Source organism: Rhinoderma darwinii, chromosome 3 (assembly GCF_050947455.1).
Source record: "Rhinoderma darwinii isolate aRhiDar2 chromosome 3, aRhiDar2.hap1, whole genome shotgun sequence".
Taxonomy (NCBI): domain Eukaryota; kingdom Metazoa; phylum Chordata; class Amphibia; order Anura; family Rhinodermatidae; genus Rhinoderma; species Rhinoderma darwinii.
In genome coordinates, this window is record NC_134689.1 from 259,543,590 (window position 1) to 259,566,823 (window position 23,234).

General features: G+C 42.5%; 1 protein-coding gene across 3 annotated transcripts in view; it reads left to right on the forward strand.

Annotated features, from left to right (window-relative positions):
* The first annotated feature begins 358 nt into the window (after positions 1-358).
* Positions 359-23,234, forward strand: part of PPCDC (phosphopantothenoylcysteine decarboxylase) — a 34,792-nt gene continuing 11,916 nt past the window's right edge. The window contains exons 1-4 of one of the 3 annotated variants that reach the window (XM_075855163.1): positions 359-498; positions 9,592-9,742; positions 14,116-14,211; positions 20,761-20,889. In XM_075855163.1, coding sequence (XP_075711278.1) covers positions 9,602-9,742; positions 14,116-14,211; positions 20,761-20,889 — 366 coding nt within the window. In that variant the 5' untranslated portion in view covers positions 359-498; positions 9,592-9,601. Of the gene's footprint in view, positions 499-596; positions 635-9,591; positions 9,743-14,115; positions 14,217-20,760; positions 20,890-23,234 lie in introns of those variants that run through there. The other 2 variants (XM_075855164.1, XM_075855166.1) reach the window with 2 other exon arrangements.

The window sequence follows — 23,234 nt, forward strand, 5'->3', positions numbered from 1 at the left end:
TACTATACATTTTAATAAATCCAACAGTGCAGCAATATAGCAATTGAAGTCTAGTCCAGGACTAAGTGAGAAATAAAGTTCTGCTACATCTGTGTGATAGTATTTCATGAGGAGAAATGTAGTGCTGCATGTTACATAAGTGCAGACAGTAAGGTTCAGCAGCACACACGCCCTGAAAGTGCTGTCACAACCTTATTATTATCAGTTGCAGGTTAAACAACATGTAACACTATATGAAACCGCTTATTCTGCATTATGTATTACTGGCGACGGAAACAGACCGGATTGAACGTAATGGACTTCGGGACATGTAGTTCATTTATTCTTTAAACCGGAAGCTATCAGGTCACATGGTTGCGGCGCACGGCACTCTGGGATTGGTAGTGCAACGATTGGTCCGGAACCTTGCAAGAAGCTTTGTAGTTTATAATGTTAGGTATCTAGTTCTGATTAAATATAATGGATTCATTACCGCGTCCCGTACCTCAATGACACATGGTAATGGCATTTATTATTACTGTATGTGCTATCGGGTGATGTAACACGTACGCGATTCATGGTTATGTGCGGCTTATGGCAGAAAATAATCCGTGGTCAACGCTGCAGCGTTCCTCCTGCTCCCGCTATATACAGGGTACTGCCGGCAATACGAGCTCTTACAATGATGGGTGAGATGTAACTAGTGGAGAGGAAAAGTGACAAAGTTGCCAATACCAAACAATCAGGTTCTAATTTTAGAAATTAACATTAGCGATCTGATTGCTGTGGGCAGCACTTCCACTCTTTTCTTGCCCTCATTTTCATAATGTATGATTTCAGGACTGGCATGGGCATAATTAATGCAATTTTTCAATAGTACAGCACACACTGCAATAGATTTTGAAACAAAAAAAACCCTTTTATATATATATATATATATATATATATATATATATATATATACAGACAGACTTATCAAGTTATCCTGGTCCACAAACCTAAATTGTCCCTCCAGTTATACTCGTCCCCTGCGCACTAGGCAGTACGGTTGTCATGACAACCGTACGGGTCCAATTCTTATTAAATCACCCTGTGCACATTACCCTCTGGGCCACAGCAACAGTCGTCTCTCCACGCCCCATGTTAGTTCGGGTAGAGAATATAACCGGAGGGACACTTTCAAATAACCTATGGTAATGATGTATTCGGGGCAATAAGGGACTGGCACTTTAAAGGTAATATATCACGAGGACAATCCCTTGTAATTTGGCGCGGCTATCAGAAGCCCTAAATAAAACAAGCTAACCAGTCATCCTGCGCTGGAATTTAGCAGGAGCGCACATGGGAAATTTTCCTTAATGCAGCTGTTAGATACCCTAAAGTTACAGGGTCTGTCCTGGGGAATGGAATAAAGTCTAATATCGTGTAAAGAGTGTATGGGGAACGCCTATAAGGCCTTATTTACACGAGCGTGTTAAACGTCTGTGGGACGGCCGTTGAAACAGCGGCCATCCCACGGACCTATGTAATTCAATGTGGCCGTTCGAACAGCCGTTTTTTCAACGGACCGTGTGAAGGGTCCGTGTGGAAATAGGATATGTCCTATCTTTTCACGCATCACGCATCCCTCCATAGACTCTCAACTATGGGGGATGCGTGACATCGCGTCCCGCAGCGCCGAGCACGGATGCACCTCGGCCGTGAAAAACTGTAGTGTAAATAAGGCCTTAGACGCACATGACTAGAACACACCCAGGTTTTAGACAACAAAAAATTGTAAAAAATTAAAATTGCATTTTTTACGATTTTGTTACAAAAAAAAAAATTTGTTCTGTTTCACCACATTCTGAGAGCCATTTTTTTGTACATAAGATTTTTTTTATAATTTTTTATTTCATTCCTTTTTTTTTATTTTTTACATTGTGCTTGGGGAAAAGTGGTAACTTTTTAATATTTTTTTTACAATCCTGAAAATGTATCTAAATTTTTTTAAAAATTTGTACACATTTTATTAGTACCCCTAGGGGACTTGAACCAACGATCATTAGATCCTTGGTGCAATACATGGATGAGTTACAGAAACAGCGTAACTCGCTGAGCTACGCTGTTTCCGTAACTACTATTGAGTTAACTCAGCTGTTTCCGTAACTCCCAACCACCTAACCAGGAAGTGGGAGACAGCGGAGCAAGTAAGCTAGAACGGGGTTTAGGGGGCCCCGTTCTAGAGATAGGTGCGGGTCACAGAGGTGGGACCCGCATCTATCTGACATTCATGACATATCTTGTTGATAAATATCCTTCATGGGAAAACCCTATAAATGCCATGGTTACTATTGATCGCAGAATTTAACTAGTTAAACGGCCAGGAACAGCGCCATCGCTGTTCCTGCCCATTAGAGCAGCGTGTCAGCCGTAAAACACAGCTGACACCTGCAGTGTATGGAGTGGGCTCAGAGTGTAAGCCCACTCCGCTCCAAACATCATCCCCTCCCCGCTCCATGACGTGCCGGCGCATCATGGGTTGGGAAGGAAGGGATTAAGTAAGAAGCGGTCAGGGGTGCCGGTTGTTTTTCCATTTTTTATTTTTTTGTACTAGTCCCACAAGGTGACTTAACTATTCGATCGTCCGATCGGTTTTATAATACAGTGCAATACTTTTGTATTGCAGTGTATTAGTGCCTGTCCATGTAAAACAGACAGGCATCTGCTAGGCCATGCCTCTCCCTCTATAATCTTTCCCTACTATCAGAGTCGGTATGGTAGAGGGAGAGATTAGTACAATGAATATATAACATAAAGCTAATCCTACCGCATCTAGAGATTCGCTCTTGACAGAGCGGGAACGAATGAGTGTAGTGGCTATTACACTGCACACCACTTAGCCGTTCAGTGCCGATGACGTCGTGGCACTCACGGCTGAGACTCTGAATACTGCAGGCATAATACAGCCAGCAATTTCTCAGTCTCACTACCTAAGAGTGCTGACTGCTAACAGGCAGTCTGTCGGTCTATCCGAACGCAGCGATAGCTGTCATCCCAGCACCTCTGCTTAAAACAGATTGGAGCAGTAACGCTGGGAGAAATCATACTCGGTGAGCAGTTAGCTGCTCACTGAGACTTTACGTCTGTTAAAACACAGTGATAGCCGTCATCCCTGCGCTGCTGCTCAATATTAGATCAGAGTGGCAAAGCTGGGCGAAAATTATACAATAAAAACGCATTGGTGATCAGTCAGCTGCTCACTCAGACTGTCTGCCTGTCTAAACGCAGCGATAGCTGTCATCCCAGCACCTCTGCTTAACACAGAATGGAGCAGTAACAGCTGCTCACTGAGAATTTACGTCTGTATAAACACAGTGATAACCGTCATCCCTGCGCTGCTGCTCAACATTAGATCGGAGTGGCAGCACTGGGAGATAACTATACAATAAAAACGCATTGGTGATCAGTCAGCTGCTCACTCAGACTGTCTGCCTGTTTAAACGCAGTGCTAGCTGTTAACCCTGCGCTGCTACTCAATTACAGACGCAGCTGGTAATCCTGGGCTGCTAATCAATTAAAGACTAGAGTGGCAACGCTAGGAGAATATATATAACAATATACTCAGTGACCAGTCAGCTGTTCACTGAGACAGAGTACGATTCTTTGCGGTGTGCACATGCAGGGTTTATTATAAATCCAATATAGACCCTTGCAGCACCACCCCTTCTATTTCCACTGAAGGAGAAAAGCCATCAATAGCTTCCTTATCAGTGGAATTTGAAAATATTATAACCAAGAAATATATAATGTAATAAAATAGGGTTGACAGACCTTATTTATAACAAAAACATTATAAACTGTGGCAATTAAAGGGGACATTGCACAGGACAAATCCTTTTCCTACTACATTAGTCGGTATCAATAAAACCATTGAAGGCGACATTTAACCCACTGTGCTCTACTTTTCCCTCTTTACCCATACCTACACTTTCTACATTACAGCGCCAATCAAATTATGTAGGAGATAGGGCACTTATAATCTGGTGAAAGAGCCTCTTTAAGTCATTTCATCAGGCAAGGATTGACACGAAATCTAGAGTCACATATTTATAAACAAAGGGACAAAGAAATAGTAAGTTATCTAAAGTACAACCATCGATATGAGGAAGGGAGTAAAAAGTTGGGGAAGTTCATAGATAAGAAGTCTATGTGATGTTAAAGGGAATATGTCGCTAGAAATTTTTTCTTTTTTTTCTTAGTTAAACAATTATTATTTGAGTGATTACACATGGTTTTAATTTTTTTCATTTTTTCACAAGTCAGGAAATGTTATAAATTAGAATCTAATTTATAACATTTCCATGTACTGGCCACTAGAGGGAGCAGTTCCCAAAATTGCAGCATGGTCAATGTGGTAAAGCAACCTCATTGCTTTATGCTGCAAATTTGGGGTAGACACACTCACTCTAGTGTCCTCACACAATCCCCCCTCCCTTATTCTGGCTAGTGCCAGGAGAAGGAGGGGTTTGAACCTTCAAACCTCCTACACTGTGTGCCGCCATTTTCTGAGTGACTGCACAGTGTAGGAGGATTAGATACAGTGGTAATCAGACAGTATATCACGAACATACACGAACATAATACACACATCACATACACAAACATAAATTACCTGCTCCTGCCGCCTCCGCTCCTATTCCTTGCTCCTTCGCTTCCTTGAACATATGGCCGGAAGCCATGGCCGGAAGCCGCGGCCGGAAGTCGTCATCTTACTGTCGGCAGCGGCTTCCGGTCCACAAGAAAATGGTGCCGGATTTCGCTCTGCGAACGAGCTTCGTTTTGGTCTGTGTGGGAGCGGCGCATGGAACGGCTCCCGTTCGCATTCTCTATGGGGATGTATGTGCTGTATTCCATCTCTGTATGTGTCGTTAATCGACACATACAGAGATGAAAAAAAAATGGCAGCCCCCATAGTGAAGTAAAAAGTAGAACACAAGAATATAAATAAATAAAATTTATGTTATTATAATATTAAAAGCAATATGATAAAAAAAAAAAAATTAATGACGCCTTCCCTTTAAATACTTTTGTGTCAAAAAAGATAAAAGTATTATAGGATTGATACCTTCATTGGAAATGGGGCATGCGTGGCCCCCTCTCCACTATTCCCTGCCTGGAATCAGCAGTTTACGGTCGTCACATCAGGTGAATCGGGAGTCATGTGACCCCTGTTCTCGATATATCTGCGGGTCTCAGAGATGAGACCCGCATCTAACAAACATTTATGGCATATCCTGTGGATATTCCCTAAATGTCTAAGTTAGGAATACACTTTTAACATGTTGTTTTTACGGCAAGGTGAACGCCGTAAAAATAAAACTCAAAAAGCAATGGAGGAATTGATGTTTTTTTTTTTCCACCTTCTGAAGTAATTTTAAAAGTTTATCAGAACATTATATAGTAAATGTCATGGTCCCATTAAAAACTAAAACTTGTCCAGCAGGAAAAAAACACTCATACGGCTTTGCCGACAAAAAAATTAAAATGTAAAGGTTCTTGGAATGTGGGGAGGAAAAAATTAAAATGACAAATTGCTGCAGCGGGGTTAAAAGTAAATATCAAACTGCAGACAGTAGAGTCTGGGAGTACAAACTCATGACCACCTTTGACATGATCGGAACAGGAATAAATGTGTCCTGTGGATTTATGTAATTCTACATCACTCAAGGAATCCCTTAGACCTTGTGGGGGCATCACAACAATGGGCCAGCTCTAAATCTGAGGACAATAAAATGTTCACAATCCTTATCTATAATCTGCTCCAACTATTTACTGCTACATCTGTTTACTCATATTTACTCAAATTGATGGTTCTGTTTCTCGTCACTTATCTTATTTACCACACTAGTTCTTTGTCCTTTTGTTTGTTTATAAATGTGTAAGGCCCTATTCACATGATAGGGAAACTCGGCCGTGTGACGTCCATTCTTTAAACGGCCGTAGTAGGAACAATAGACCCTAAATGTGGCTATTCACAAAGCCGATTTTCTTGACGGCCCGGTAAACTGGGCCGTCAAAAACTAGAACATGCCCTGTTTTGGGCCGATCTCCCTGTCGCACGGCTCCCATAGAAGACTATGGGGCCGGGTAAAGCTCGGCTGCCACTTGGATATGATCCGAGTGACGGGCCGCTCGCTCGCACACTCTCTTCACCGTGCGAAGTGCATGTGAGGAGGAGGGTATTTTATTCCTCCCTGTAGGAGCTGAATCCCTAATCCCCGGCCACCGCTTTGGCCAAAACTATGGCCGGGGATTCAGCTCCAGGAGAAGTCCCTGACTTCACTGTCCATATATACCTACAGGGGGGCTGTGGCAGTATCTACAGAGGGCAGGGTGTGGCAGAAAATTTACACGTGAAATTCATCCATTTTTAAAACTGACAGGAAAAAAAAACGGATGCAAAACTGGTCAAAAACGGAAATATGGCCTGAAACGGAACGGATGCAAAATGGCAGTTTTTAATCGACCGACACTCGGACCCTGTCGTGTGAATGGAGCCTAACTCTTCAGATTTTGTGGTAACCCTTGCCTGATGAAGTTAAAGGGTTTTCCCATCTTGGTCATTTATGGCATATCCACAGGATATTTCTTAAATGTCCGATAAATGCGGGCCCCACCTCTGGCACCTATCTCTAGAATGGGGCCCCCTAAAGCCTGTTCTACCGTGCCCTGCTTGCGCTCCGTCCTGGACACTTCCTGATTAGGTGGTGGAGTTTCAGCCGTTTTCCAGGCTGTAAACGTCCCTGAAAAACGGCTGAAAAATCGGAAGCAAACATCTGCCCATTGATTTCAATTGGAAATACGGCGTTCTGTTCCGACGGGGCGTTTTTTATGCGGCGGTTTTGAAAAACGGCCACGTAAAAAAACGCCCGCGAAAAAGAAGTACATGTCACTTCTTGAGCCGTTTTTGGAGCCGTTTTTCATTGACTCTAGAAAAACAGCTCCAAAAACGGCAGTGAAATACGCGAGTATGATTAAAAAACGTCTGAAAACCATAAGCTGTTTTCCCTTGAAAACAGCTCCGTATTTTCAGACGTTTTTGATTTTGTGTGTGCACATACCCTTAAGGTAACAGCTGAGCTATGCTGGATCCGTAACTCCCATAAAAGGGAATGCAAGTTACGGAAACCGCGTAGCACCTCGAGTTCTGCCTTTTCCAAAACTCAGGAGCTACAGAAACAGCATAGTCTGTGGTGCTATACTGTTTCCATAATCCCATTCACTTCTAAAGGAGCCGGGAAAGATAAAACGGGGTTTAGGGGGCCCCTTTCTAGAGATACCGCATCTATTGGACGTTTGTGGCATATCCTGTGAATATGCCATAAATGTTCAAGATGTGAAAACCCCTTTAGCGTATGAACACACAGAGAAGGTACGCTGCGTAAAAGTATACAGCATATCTGTCCTGGAAACCACAGGGAATTCTGCCCGAAAAACTGCACGAAATTGTTCGCTGCGGAAATACTGCAGGAATTTTTTCTAAAAATGTTTATACTTACCACCCATAAGCTTTTTTTTAAAATTAATTTTACATAAAAAAATGTTTTGCTTTTTTTCCTTCACTTCGGTGGATCTGCAGTGTATCCGCCACAAAAGTCTCAACACATGGTTCTTTGTTGCGGGTTTTCCTCCCCATTGAATTCAATGGGAAAATCCTGCAACAGAAGGGCAGCGATTCTGCAGTATAAATTAACATGCTGCAGATTTTAAAAAAATGCAGGGCAGGTCAGTTTGTTTTTTCGGCAGATTTTTCCTGCAGCGTGTGCATGAGATTTGTTTAAATCACATCCACTTTGCTGCTTCTGTAATATGCTGCGGATTTTCCACAATTTCCAAATTCCGCAATGTATACGCCCAGTGTGTTCCTACCCTTAAGGCTAAGTGCACACTTCAGTCCTTTTCTTCAGGGTGCTAGCCGTTTTTCTGACGGCTAGCACCCTGACCCATTCATTTCAATGGGGCCATGCACACTTCAGTTTTTTTGACGTTCCCGTTGCTCCGTTCCGATCCAAAGTAGAGCATGTCCTACTTTGGTCCGAGATTCCGTGACCGTGAGGCCCATGCAAGTCAATGGGGTTGTCAAAAAAAACTGAAGGCACACGGAAGGCATCCGTGTGCCGTCCGTGTGTGACGGAGCCGTTGCCTCTCAACGGCCTGGCGGTCAGAAGTACATTACAGATATATTACACTAATCGACAGCCACTTGTCTCTATCAATCACTGATAGCGAGAAGAGGCTGCTGATTAAAAACAAAATAAAAAGTTCATACGTACCCCGGTCGTTGTCTTGGTGACGAGTCCCTCTTCTTCCAGTCCATCCTTCCTGTATGACGCGGCAGCCTGTGATTGGCTGCAGAGGCGGTCACGTGGGATGAAGCGTCATCCCTGGAGGCCGGCCTTCTGACGTCATCCAGACTTGCGTAACCGACACTACAGCCTGTGATTGGCTGCAGCGATGACATGGGATGAAACGTCATCCCAGGAGGCAGGACATGAGGAAAACGCAGGGAGTTCTGGGTAAGTATGAACTGATTTTTTTATTTCATAAATTGTATTTTGCGAGCGCCGAGCATGGTCATTCTTCAGCGCTAGTCACTGTCCAGGGTGCTGAAAGAGTTACCGCTGATCAGTGCAGCCCATTAACTCTTTCAGCACCCTGGACAGTACCATGCTCGGAAACGGAAACACGGAGTGCACACGGAAATCACACGGCTGCTAAAACGGGTTCACGGACCCGTCAAAAACGGCCATGAAAACGGTGATGGAAGTGTGCAGGAGGCCTTAGGCTATGTTCACACGGGGTCTTTTGCCGAGTTTTTTGACGCGGAAACCGCGTCGCAAAACTCGGCAGAAACGGCCCGAGAACGCCTCCCATTGATTTCAATGGGAGGCGTCGGCGTCTTTTTCCCGCGAGCAGTAAAACTGCCTCGCGGGAAAAAGAAGCGACATGCCCTATCTTCGGGCGCTTCCGCCTCCGACCTCCCATTGACTTCAATGGGAGGCAGGAGAAAGCGTATATCTCGCTGTTTTATGCCCGCGGCGCTCAATGGCCGCGGGCGAAAAACGGCGCGATAATTGCTGTTCACACGGAGTATTTTGGGGGAGGAATATCTGCCTCAAAATTCCGTTTGGAACTTTGAGGCAGATATTCCTCCCCCAAAATACTCCGTGTGAACATAGCCTTAGTAGTCTGGAAAGCTTTCTATTTGGCATCATCTTCGATTTTTATCTGTTCTATCTGCTGGCTAAAATAGTACAAAGATAAATATTTTCCTTTTTTTAAGTGTGCTATATTTAGATAATAACCTGACTGAAGAGGACTCTCCAACTTATATTTGATAGTGAGTTTTATGTTAGGTGGAAATTCTCTCTAAATGATGTTTTCTAACTCATTTGTTAGTGTATAGCTATACATCTATATAGCTGTACAGCATTGGATGATGTAATGGACTGGGTTAAGCAAGGAAGATAAAATTCTAAATTATTAATGTAATCATAACTAAATTATTCAGAATTCATTATATGCATTGTGAGAAGACACATTTTATTTGGTTTATTATGTTTTGTGCAGGTAGTAAGCAATGGACGGTTCTGATGCAAACGCTTCTGGCTCTGTGACTACATCTTCACCCCATGCCATCCATGTGCTTGTTGGTGTCACCGGCAGCGTGGCGGCTCTGAAGCTGCCCCTTCTAGTGTCTGGCTTACTACAGATACCTGGAGTAGGTGCAACATACAGTATATCCTTAAAAGGGTTATCCGAGTTATTGAAAATTGATGGCCTATACTTAGGATTCAATATTAGATCGGTGGGGGTCCTACTGTCCTAAGGATAGGCCATCAATTTTAAAGGGGTTATCCAGGGGACGCAAAAATAAAACCAATTCCACAAAACCACCTGCAAACACCTTCAAGCATGGCTACTAGTAGTTTAAATGGCAAGAAAACATAAATTTACATTACTTGTAGCACCCTGATGTAATGCCAGAGCCGCTTGTTTATCTTCTGGTAATAAGGTCGGACTTGCAGCTTCAGTGTGCACTGTAAAACTACAAATCCCGGCATCCACTTCTATCCCCTGTGCTCGTGCTCCTCTATCCCTGCCCACATTGTGCATGAGCTGGGTAGTGTACTTCCGAGACAGCGGAGTGGAAGAAGGGGGCTTGCTTACTTCCTCATCAGCGTCAATGTGCCAGCCCCCTAGCGGTCATGTGATTTGATGACGTGCCGACATGGAGAACCCTCTTGGTCACATGGGCCTGTGTCGCTGCATCATCACTGCTGAATGAACTACAGAACTTCTGGGAACACTTGACTATTCTGAATCCGCGAACGGGGACACTTTAGTAAGAAGAAGTATATTAGTAAGTTACTTAAAGAGGCTATGTCACCAGATTCTCAAATCCCTATCTCCTATTGCATGTGATCGGCGCTGCAATGTAGAGAACAGTAACGTTTTTTTGTTTTTTTTTAAAACGTTCATTTTTGGCCAAGTTATGAGCTATTTTATATATATGCAAATGAGCTTTGAAATGGACAACTGGGCGTGTTTTTATTCGTATGTCCAACTAGGCGTGTATTGTGTTTTTAACTGGGCGTGTTTACTTGTTTTACTAACTGGGCGTTGTGGAGAGAAGTGTATGATGCTGACGAATCAGTGACCAATCAGCATCATGCACTCCTCTCCATTCATTTACACAGCAGCATCGTTCTTACTAGAACGATGTGCAGCCACATACACAAGTGTCCTGATAATAAATACACATGACCTCCAGCCTGGACGTCATGTGTATTCAGAATCCTGACACTTCTGAATCCTTTCTGTGAGATTTCCAGCAAGGGAAACAAAATCTCATTTACCTCGTAATCTCGCGAGATTACTCGCGGCTTGCTGGAATCTCACAGAAAAGCTTCAGAAGTGTCAGGATTCTGAATACACATGACGTCCAGGCTGGAGGTCATGTGTATTTATTATCAGGACACTTGTGTATGTGGCTGCACATCGTTCTAGTAAGAACGATGCTGCTGTGTAAATGAATGGAGAGGAGTGCATGATGCTGATTGGTCACTGATTCGTCAGCATCATACACTTCTCTCCACAACGCCCAGTTAGTAAAACAAGTAAACACGCCCAGTTAAAAACACAATACACGCCCAGTTGGACATACGAATAAAAACACGCCCAGTTGTCCATTTCAAAGCTCATTTGCATATATATAAAATAGCTCATAACTTGGCCAAAAATGAACGTTTTTCAAAAAAACAAAACGTTACTGTTATCTACATTGCAGCGCCGATCACATGCAATAGGAGATAGGGATTTGAGAATCTGGTGACAGAGCCTCTTTAATATAGAGGCATTGGATGATTGCCATATAATTTTATGGCGCTGGATAACCCCTTTAATAACCCGGATAACCCCTTTTATATGTCCACACTAAACTTATACTAATGTTGACTGCAAATGATTAGTATTTAAAAAGTATTGCATTTTTTAGCCACTATACTATCAATATTTACAACTTACAAATAAAGCAATCTATTATTTCAGTATAAATAATGTTTAAAGGTTTAGAACAATATTTAATATTTGTAGTACATCTGTGACAAACCCCTTGACAGAGGCTGCTCTCCTGATAGGGCATACAGACGGGTAAATAAGCAACTACACAAATATGTTTGGGCTGCTGCTTGGTATCAGATACCAACTAGCATAGTGGCCAAGATCCAGTTTGGCTCATAGATTTCTAGCCATGGATATTTTTTTTTTTTTTTTTTAAACACCGGTGTTTTCACAGAGAAGTAGGCCAGGGGGATTCTATGTCTCCCTGCTCGGAGATAACAGGTATTGTGCACGGGTCCTGTTTTAATTAATGCTTGCTGGCCTTTGTACGGTTGCCTCCGCAACTGTACCTGCCCAGATGTAAGATCAAGACCAAGACAGCAAAGTTGGAGGGACACTTTAAAATAACTGAACGTGTGTATACACACTAGTTACATTTTTCCCACAGCTGCTGATTTCAGAGTCCAGTGATGTAGGTGATTCTTTTCTTACATGGACACGTTTATGGGGATGTACAGTTGCAAGAAAAACTAAGTTAACCCTTTGGAATTAGCTGGATTTCTGCATTGATTACTAATAAAATGTGGTCTGATTTGTTATCTAAGTTACAATTCTAGAGAAATACAATGTAACTAATCTAATAACACACAACCTTTTATTGTGCACATGAGTAAATATCCAAAGTTCAGGGGAAAAAAGTAAGTGAACCCTTGAATTTAATTCCTTTTTAGCAGCAATTACCTCTGAAAAATGTTTCTTGTAGCTGCACATATGATTTGCACAATGTTAAGGAGAAATGTTTGACCATTCCTCCCTGCAAATGTGTTTCAGCAATATTTCTGTGATGCCTTCAATGCACAGCCCTCTCGATAGGGTTAATGTCAGGACTTTGACTTGGCCACCCCAAAACACAAATAATCTTCACCATTCTTTAGTTAAAGGCTGTGTACACCTTTGAAATCATTTTTGTTTTTTTTTAAATAAAAATGTTTATCAGTGTGTTTGGTGCAACTTTCAAAACACATTTTATTAAAAATTATTTTTTCTTTTTGAGATACAGCTGCTTTGTATACTGTATACAGAGCAGCTGTATCTTGAGCTGAGACCTGAATCCGTCAGGTCAGTGGCAATGATTAATTCAGTGACAGCGGGTCCTGCGTGTCCCTGAAGAGACCCCAACATCTCTTCAACTTAAGGTCATGGACTGCTGCCTTTACATTCTCCTGTAGAATTTTTTTGCTACACCTTGGAATTTATTGTTCCCTCAATGATCGCAAGGCATCCAGGCCGTAAGGCAACAAAGCAGTCCCAACCCCCGATGCTCCCTCCACCATTTTTCACACTTGGGATAAGTTGTTCCTGATGGTGTGCATTGTTCTTTTTTCTCTAAACATATTCGTATAAATCAATGTAAAAATCCAGGTAATTCCAGAGGGTTCACTTACTTGCAACTGTGTGTGTTTTATCCAAATGTACAAGACTATGTATACAAACAATCCCAATATCTTTAGCAAATACATTAGTATCTTGGAGTACCACAGTGTTTGGTAATTAAAAAAAATACATCAAAAGAATAAATCTTAATAATTGTATAATAAACTCATGCAATGTTCTAATATATTGTATATTTGAATACCTCATTTTTTCTTAATATCTTGACTTTCAACATTCTTGATTACATCTAGAGGCTGAAAAATCTGATTATGATCACGTTTTCAACCTCTGGACGTAAACAAGAGTGCTTCTATTCACTAACAGCAAGCATAAGTCTTGAAACCTATGAGGAACTGTGTTAAGTTGCATAACGTTACATTATACAATAATTAAGCTTTATTTACATAACAAACGGGTAAAAAAAAAACACTTTAACAAACGGGTAAAAAAAACACTTTAAAAGTCACATTTGTATAAAACTAAAATGTTTTTCACCTATATCAAAGCTGCACCTTGAGACTGGGTTCACACAACCTATTTTCAGGCGTAATGGAGGCGTTTTACGCCTCGAATTACGCCTGAAAACACAGGCTCCAATACGTCGGCAAACATTTGCCCATTCATTTCAATGGGTTTGCCGATGTACTGTCAAAAGACGGCGCGTAAAATAACAGCCTCATCAAAGAAGTGCAGGACACTTCTTGGGACGTAATTGGAGCCGTTTTTCATTGACTTCAATGAAGAACAGCTCCAAATTACATCCGTAAAAGATGCCCCGCAAAACGCGAGTACGAGCAATTACGTCTGAAATGCAGGAGCTGTTTTCTCCTGAAAACAGCTCCGTAATTTCAGCCGTAATTGATGTTATCGTGTGCACATACCCTTATAATATGATTTTATACTTTGTATTTGATAAATAGGAGTTAGTGAATCGTGAGTTGTGATGACATTCAACTAATATTTAGTAAATGCTATGCTGTCATATAATCGTTTACATACAAAATACATAAGTAGCTTTTATTGTTGTTTGTTATACCATTACATAATGGAAGTGCTGCTGCATATAAATCACTTAAAAATATTTTTCTCTCCATGCAGGTTGAGGTGCAAGTTGTGACCACAGAGAGAGCAAAACATTTTTACAACACACAGGACATACCTGTACCGATTTATAGTGACGATGATGAATGGAAGGTGAGGTAGGACTAAACACCATAATGAATATGTAAAGTCACAGCTAATATAAGCGAAGCTCCTAGAAAGAGCTGTTACGATCATTTAAGATCCCTTTACTAAGAAAACCATGACAAGGTGGTACCGTAGTCCCATTCTGCTACATACGATCTATCCCTCTGTGTCAGATCTTTGCTGGCGATGTGGCAATGCTCTAGGATTCATGTCAATATTTGGTGGAAATGTCCTACTAACTACAGATTTTTGGTTAAGATTTTCTCACTATACAACACTCTTACTGACAATCGTCCCACCGCCTCTCCTCAGATTGGTCTTTTGTCAATAATACCTGCTCCTCTTTTCTCATTTAAGAAGAGACCTTTACGTCACTTTCTTATTACAGCCAGAATGAATCTTGCTGTGATATTGTGCTATTCCTATTAAAGGTTTTGATTATACTACATTGATTACAATATGCCTTTTCATGCTGCAACTGTTTTGACATTATCTATACAACCTGAATTATAAAATTGAAAAATCATATTATAGCCTCAAGCGCATATATGTTATGAAAGTAGACACCGTGTAAATGATACCCAGCACTTTACACTCATGGGCGTCTTCATAAAAATTTGCATCATATCATAATGTTGTGTAAATTAGACATACAAAGTGGGGCTGGGCGATTATGGCCTAAATAAAAATCAATTATAATAAAAAAAAAGATGTTTAGACCACACCCCTATTTACATACCACACTCCCTATTTGCATGCCATGCCCCTATTTGCATGCCACGCCATTGAATTAATATAGATCCCCTAAGCCTGCTGTATACTACTGTATATAATATACATACTCACCTAACCCTGTTGCAGCGACGAGTGGAGGAGATCCCTCTGCTCCTCCGGTCTGTGTGGCTCGGCGCATATTTTCAGATTCCGCTGGACTTCTGCCATATACCTGTTTTTCAGGAATCCTATTGATCCACAGTGTCATCAGTGCCCACCCCATTTACTTCTTGTTTAGCCTCAATATCCATACGCCATGGCGAGCGGACCGTGCCCACCCCAATGGAATATACACGGGTGATGAGGGTTATATACAGGGACCATAGCGGGCTGGTATATACGGGGATGATGGTGGCCCCTGTATATAACCCTCATCATCCCTGTATATTACCTCATGACACATATATAAACCCCCATCATCCCTGTATATAACCCCCATCATTCCTGTATATAGCCTCCATCATCCCTGTATATACCAGTCAGCCTTCACCCCTGTATGTAACCCCCATCATCCCTGTATATACTAGACAGCTGTCATTCCTGTATATAAGCCCCATCATCCCTCTATATAACTCCCATTTTCCCTGTATACAGGGTTGATGGGGTAATATACAGGGATGATGGGGTTTATATACAAGAATGATGTATACAGGGCTGGTGGCTGCTATATACAGGGAGAATGGGGGGTAATATACAGGAATCCCCATGATCCCTGTATATACCAGACTGCCATCATCCTTGTATATTACCCCATCAGCCCTATATATAATCTCTATCAGCTGTATTTATACCATTTGGGTAGGCACTGTCCATTCGCCATGGCGCGTGGGCATTAAGGGTAAACAGAAGTCCAGCGCAGACAGGCACGAGGCAGTGACGCCATTGCGACTGACTGCGCTGAGCCGTGAGTGGCCGGAATTACACAGTAAATAGTAGTCCTGAGAACACAGATGCAGTTCAAACCAGAAAAAAAAATGAAAAAAGGAAAAATGTACAAGATGACCTCGGTTATCTGCGTAGGATTTCAGTTTAGTTTTTTTTTACGGTTAATTGCCCAGCCCTACTACAAAGTCATGTTTGTGACTATAAATTTGACCCGAGCAAAGTCACACAACACATTTTAATAATAAAAGTTGAAGATGTGCTGAGTTCATACATGCCACGTATGCCTAGATCTAAGTACAAAATAAGTATATTATACCGCTCTAAGGGGGGATTCACACGAGCGTGTATTCGGTCCGTGCGGGCCGCGTGGTTTTCACGCGCCAGGCACAGACCAATACAAGTCTATGGGGCAGTACAGACAGTCCGTGCTTTTTGCGCAGCGTTTGTCAGCTGCGCAAAAAGCGCGACAGGTTCAATATCTCCGCGTATTTCGCGCATCACGCACCCATTGAAGTCAATGGGTGCGTGAAAACCACGCAGGTCGCACGGAAGCACTTCCGTGCGAACCGACTGAAACAGCGCACCAGCTGTCAAAAGGATGAATGTAACCAGAAAAGAACCACGTGCTTTTCTGTTTCCAAACATCCAAATGGAGTGTCTTTGAGATGAGCGAACCCAGACAATTGAACCGAACTTCACCGGGTTCGGCCGAACTCGTTTTGGCCGAACCCGGCAAAAAAATTTCCGGTACGCGACGTCCGGAGATAGTCACTGTCCAGGGTGCTGAAAGAGTTAAACTGTTTCAGCACCATGGACAGTGACTACCGATCCCAATAAACATGAACCTGTAAAAAAAAACGAAGTTCTGACTTACCGATAACTCCCGGCTTCTTCCTCCAGTCTGACCTCCCGGGATGACAATTCAGTCCAAGTGACAGCTCCAGCCAATCACAGGCCAAGCACAGGCTGCAGCAGTCACATGGACTGCCGCGTCATCCAGGGAGGTGGGGCCCGATGTCAAGAGAGGCGCGTCACCAAGGACGCGTCACCAAGGCAACGGCCGGGAAGTTCTCGGTAAGTACAAACTTTTTTTTTTTTTTTAACAGGTTGCTGTATATTGTGTTCGGCATTCACTGTCGAGGGTGCTGAAAGAGTTACTGCCGATCAGTTAGCTCTTTCAGCACCTTGGACAGTGACGGGCGTCGACTAGCCTCATCTCTATGATGGCGGCTGCGCGAAAATGACGCAGCCGTGCATCATACACGGATGACACATGCAGCTGTCAAATGATTTTTTCGCGTGCAAAACGCTGCGTTGTTTGCGCGCGCAAATATGCAACGTCCGTCTGTATCTGCCCTAACAGTTTAAGGACTCACAGTCCTTAATGTCCTTTCCCCAGCATGTTTGCATATAGAAAATTAATAAAGTCCCAAAAGTAGTTTGCCTATTCCTCCTGAGACCTGTAGTTCTACGAGGGCTGCTTCAGATCTTACAAGCTTTTGCCACTGCACGCAGTTACAGCAGGTAACGGCTTTAAATGTTTCTAAGATTGAGAAAAGAGACACATAGTGCAACGCAGTTTGGATAATTCATCACAACGCAAATTTTATTCCCATACTCACAAGGATAAAAAAGTTTCAAACGTGTAGTAAAATGTATAAAAGACGATGTGTTTGGCATGCCGCTTTGATACATTTTACTACGTGTTTGAAACTTTTTTATCCTTGTAAGTATGGGAATAAAATTTGCGTTGTTATGAATTAGTGCAACACAGTTGGATATGTGTTTATTTTCTCAATCTTAATCAACAAAAGCACATTTGCTCGCTTGTCGACTAATCGCTGCCATGTTAACACAGGGCAATGATCGGGAACAAGCGTTTGTACGAGCGCTAGTTTGCCAAAATCATTTGAATGCGTTAAATGTACTTTTACAGAGGCACAAAACTAGAAAGTAAAACTTTTCATCTTTCTCCCTGTCTTCAAATGAGCAGCACGCTCCCTAGTACTGCACTTGAAGAGAACCTATCACCAGAAACAGTCTATCCGTTTTATTTAAAAAATCGATAGCCAGGCCCCAAAAAAATGTTTGAAATAAAAAAAGAGAGGGAGAGATGGAGGTGACGAAACAGGATCAGGGGATAAGGAGAGTGGAAGTGGCTCTTGTCTGTGTGCTAGGCAGAGGCCGTGGCACTGGGTTGCGTGGTTGTATGTATCATGAATGATCGTCACCGCCTCGTCCCTATGCTGCAATAGATAATTTGGAGCTGTGCGATCTCGCGATAACTAGCGAAATCTTGCATTCTGAGTGTATGGTGCCATTGCGGGAAGATGCTGGCCATACTAAGAGTGCACAACCCAGAAGCTCAGACCTGACTTCTGCGGGTAGTGTGGTCATTTACATACTGGTATGCAGCATTTTAGTCATGATTAGAAAAGTATTTATTTTTTGGGGGGCTATTAATTTTTCTAATGAAACTGATAGCATGTTTCTGTTGGTAGATAGGTTTTTTTAAAATAAAAAAACCCGCACACAACCCTCATTAACCATTTTAGGCTATGTTCACACGGGGTATTTTGCCGAGTTTTTTGACGCGGAAACCGCGTCGCAAAACTCGGCAAAAACGGCCCGAGAACGCCTCCCATTGATTTCAATGGGAGGCGTCGGCGTCTTTTTCCCGCGAGCAGTAAAACTGCCTCGCGGGAAAAAGAAGCGACATGCCCTATCTTCGGGCGCTTCCGCCTCTGACCTCCCATTGACTTCAATGGGAGGCAGGAGAAAGCTTATTTCTCGCTGTTTTATGCCCGCGGCGCTCAATGGCCGCGGGCGAAAAACGGCGCGATAATCGCCGCGAAAATCGGCGTGCAGGGAGAGGAATATCTGCCTCAAAGTTCCAAACTGAATTTTGAGGCAGATATTCCTCCCCCAAAATACTCTGTGTGAACATAGCCTTATTGAGAATAAAAAAAATGCTGTCATCGAAGTAGTCCAACAACCCAACCTGTAAACATCAAAAGAATAAATAATTAGTAACACATAAAAAAGCAAAACAATTATTATATTTACCTTTCCCTGGTCCAGCGCTGGAGCCGCAATGTCAGCGAGTTACGCTGTTTCCGTAACTTCGGTAGTTATAGGGGGCATCAGCACTAGAAGTGCCTAGGACAGCATTAAATCTAAATACGGCCCTGCTGTCACCTCCCCCCTGCCCGCCCACTTAACCTCTGCCTCCTTCTATACCCCTCTCCCCCTCCTCCCACAGAACCTCTGCCACCATCTCTGCCCCCACCACAAATAAAATACAAAATCCTGTTCAGTGTTCCCTGCACCCCATGAGAACCCCCTGCCTTTTTCTGTTCCCCATAGTACCCCTACCACTTTCTGTGCCCCCCTGCCATCTTTTGTATCCCTGTCTGACACCCTCATAGGGCTTTGGGCACATTCTGACCCCACAAAGAGCCCCTTCCTCCAACGTCTGTTTCCCCCCGCACCTAAAACAGTGGCCTGTCTCCTGCTATCTACCCTGTCCCTGCTCTCTCGCAGATCCCTGTCACCTTCTGAACACTGCTCAGTTCTTCATTCAACATATGCGATTGCTGTCCGAATTGCCAAGAAATCAGCCAAAGCTGTAATACATGGTTCAATAGTTGTGTGGACATGGTAGCAAGTCAAAAATAGTAGAGACCAATGCAAAGAAGCTGAGGGATCAGACAAAGCTGTCTATACTATGAAAGCAAGAGAAAATGGTGACTGGGCGATCATGTGACCTTCCTGTGGGTGTTTTTAGTGGGTTGGGACCAAAAAAATTTACAAATGAAATTAATTTGTTTTTAAAACGTGTCACAATCGGCCGTTAAAACCGGAAACACGGCCCGTAACAGAAATGGATTGGATGCAAGACAGATGGAAAACGGCCAACAAAGATGGACCAAAACGGCCATTTTTATTGTCCGACACCCAGACCGTGTCATGTCAATAAAGCCTTAATATACATGGTTGTCTTTAAACACAGATCATGTTATCCTAGCTTCAGTAAAATTGTAAAAAAAAGTCATATGTCATAAATGTCCCTGATGGGAAAACCCCTGTAAGTAAGTCGGAACAACATAGGGGCCCATTCACACGAGCGTGAAGATCGTCCGTGTGATGTGCATGGAAATCACGCACAGCACAAGAACCCATTGATTTCAATGGCATCATTCACATATGCGTGAGGTTTCACACAGCGAGAGTCCGCTGCATGAAACTCACTGCATGTCCTATATTGGTGTGTTTTCATGCACCAACGCGCCCATTGAATTCAATGGGTGCGTGAAAACCACGCACTGCACACGTATGTACATTCGTGTGCGGTGCGTGATTTGCGCATTAATTAGTTTGAAAAAACTGATGCATAATGCAACACACGCGGACCAGATTTACACGCGTTTTTTGCTCGTGTGAATGTAGCCTTAGTGTTGCGAGCAGTTCTTTTCAAAACTCACCAAAGAGACCACTGCGCTCCAGACTGACGCAGTAGAAACATCATCAATACCGGCTAACATCACACGCCTCACCAAAGAGAAGCACGTCCAGCCATCACATCAGGGGTGAGTTAATGAAATATTTGACCAAATATAGCAGGATCATTTTTAAGTTGATAATTTTTTATGGCCCTCAGCAGAAAAAAGGTTCCCCACCCCTGCTTTATGGGTCTAATCAGGAAAGGGTTATAGCAAAGGAACAATATTGCACCTCCCTGTAAGCAGCACCTTAGCATTCTCTAAATCATTCAGATATTGCCCTTACTAAAGAGTGATAATTCTCGAACTGCCAAGAACAAGGTCTTACCTCCAGAAACTAGATACTGACTGCGGTACCTGTGTGTCACTTACTATTTACATCCTTTGTTCACAGATGTGGAACCGCCGCTCTGATCCTGTGTTGCACATTGAGCTACGCCGGTGGGCAGATCTTATGATCCTCGCTCCCATTGATGCTAACACTTTGGGGAAGATTTCCAATGGGATTTGTGACAATCTGGTGGTGAGAATTCATTTGCACTTGTCACTTTTTACATAAGAATAGAAGACCGCAAATGTATCGCAGAGCATTTTACCCCTTGTGGAATATCAGTCTTTGTCATAGGACAGTATGTAATTCCCTTTTTGCTGTCAGTTGGTTATTTTTAGTGAAATTCACACAACTGGGTCCCTATATTTCTTGCCAAAAACAGTAAAGGTTTTTTAAGCCACTGAAGAACAGTCAGTGGTTTGAAGAATTGTGGCCGAGGATATGATGAATATTTCTATCAGTACGATAGCCATGCACTGCAATGTGTATACGTCGCTGCAAGCGGGCTGCTGTCACGAATATCGATGATAAACAATAGCTTCATCAATTATCTTTGATCTTCTCCTTTATTCACACTGGCCAATTATTGTTACCATCTCTGAAGCGATCAAATCATAAGGAAAAACACCCAGTGTGAACAGACTTTTAATAATACAGCCGTCCATCCTCAGATATCCCCTCTTCTATTCTTTTCTTATGTTAGCCAGCTTAATAGCATGACCTGAGAAAGATCTGACAACGAATAGTGTTTGTCGTTATTGTGGAAAGCCTATATAGTTCAATCTGTCCTCAAGTTTTATTACACTGAAGCATAAATAACTCTTCACACTTTTGTGTCACGTTAGACTGATTCCAGACCTCAGAGGTCTTCACATGTCACGTCTAATGACGTTATTACATCTGCCCTTGCTCTTCCATCTGTAACAAATTCCTTTACATTTTATTGCACTGTTTTATCTTAATGATGTGTCTCTGTTCCATAAATTGTTCTGCAGTCTTCCATTTGGAGACCCTTATTGGAGGGAAGGCCTCATTGCCTTAAAAGTTTTATCTAACTTTCTATCTTCATTATTTTGTTTTTGCATGTTTTTTGTTTTTTTTTAATGCAATGCTGTACTTCACAGTTTTTTCATAGGACGGATTTTTGGTCTCTTATGGATGGGTAAGCCAGAAAGTGCTACTTTCGTGATTTGCCGCTCTGCTGGTAATGGGATTGAGCTAGAGTTGTGTCGGGAGATCCAGTCACAAATTTTTTAATAGAGCTAAATTGTTTATAAGTTAGTTAAAGAAAAACATTTATGGACTGCAAACAATTAACTCTGCCTGGAAAAGCTATTCAACAGACTTTCAGTAACCCTATACACCACCAGGTGGCGTGCGCACATGAAAAATGTGGTTATGTTTTGTCTACACGTGTTATAAGCCCCATACAGCTTTCCTAGTTTTAGGAATAATGTATTTTAAACAGTTCATTGGGACTGTAAATATAAACCTCAAGTGTGGTTATTTTTGGCTTTGTTTCCTCAGGTTACTTAAATACATGCATTTTCTGTAAATATTAATACAATTTATTTGTAGTGGTAATGTGAGATTTAGATTTTATTTTTGAAATTTAATATATCTAATTATCGAAAACATACCTTTGTTGCAAGTCAAAGGTGTGAAACCAAGTACTCCACTTTTCTTAAAAGGGTTCCCATAAATGGAAGGATTGATGTTATTTGCAGCTGCCAAATTATAAGGCCCCATACACACGAACGTGCTTTTGCGGCCGCAATTCCCCCGAAAATCCACGGGGAATTGCAGCCCCATTCATTTCTATGGGCCCATGCACACGACAGTGGTTTCCACGGTCTGTGCATGGCCCAGGAGCCTGGACCGCAGAAAGAACCGAAATGTCTTATTACGGCCGTGTTCTGCGGTCCAGGCTCATAGGAAATAATGTGCACGGCCCGCGATTTGCGGGCGGCTCGCGGGTGACACTCGCCGGCCGACCCAGAAAATCACGGCCGTGCACATGGCTACAGTCGTGTGCATGAGGCCTTAGACCTTTTTATGTGCAAAATTTTGGGTAATCTATTTTCTTTTTTCAATTGAAGTAGCCATAGGAATACCTTACATCAAGTAATAACTCAAGTTAGGACAACTAAACAGGGCAACAATCAGCTGATAAACGAGCAAATGCTCAGATCGTTTAAGCATCAGAAAATATTAGCATTGTCGGCAGCACATCTCCACTGCTGCCGACAAGATGGAAATGTATGGGGATGAGTGATCGTAGTAACAATCGCTCATCCCCATACATTACTGATCATAGCTCCTTGTGAAGGGAGCAAACAAGTGCAGATCTATGAGCTGGCTCGTTGATCGGCGCTCGCTTTATTGCTAAAATTGGCCGGTGTAAAAGGACCCTTAGTTACCCAACCATTGCATGAATGCTGCAGAAATTCAACAGCTATTAGCGTTTCCATTATTATCTATGAACTTTCATTAGAGTGGTGTAAAATGAAGAGCAAACAATACCTCTCTGGTCTATG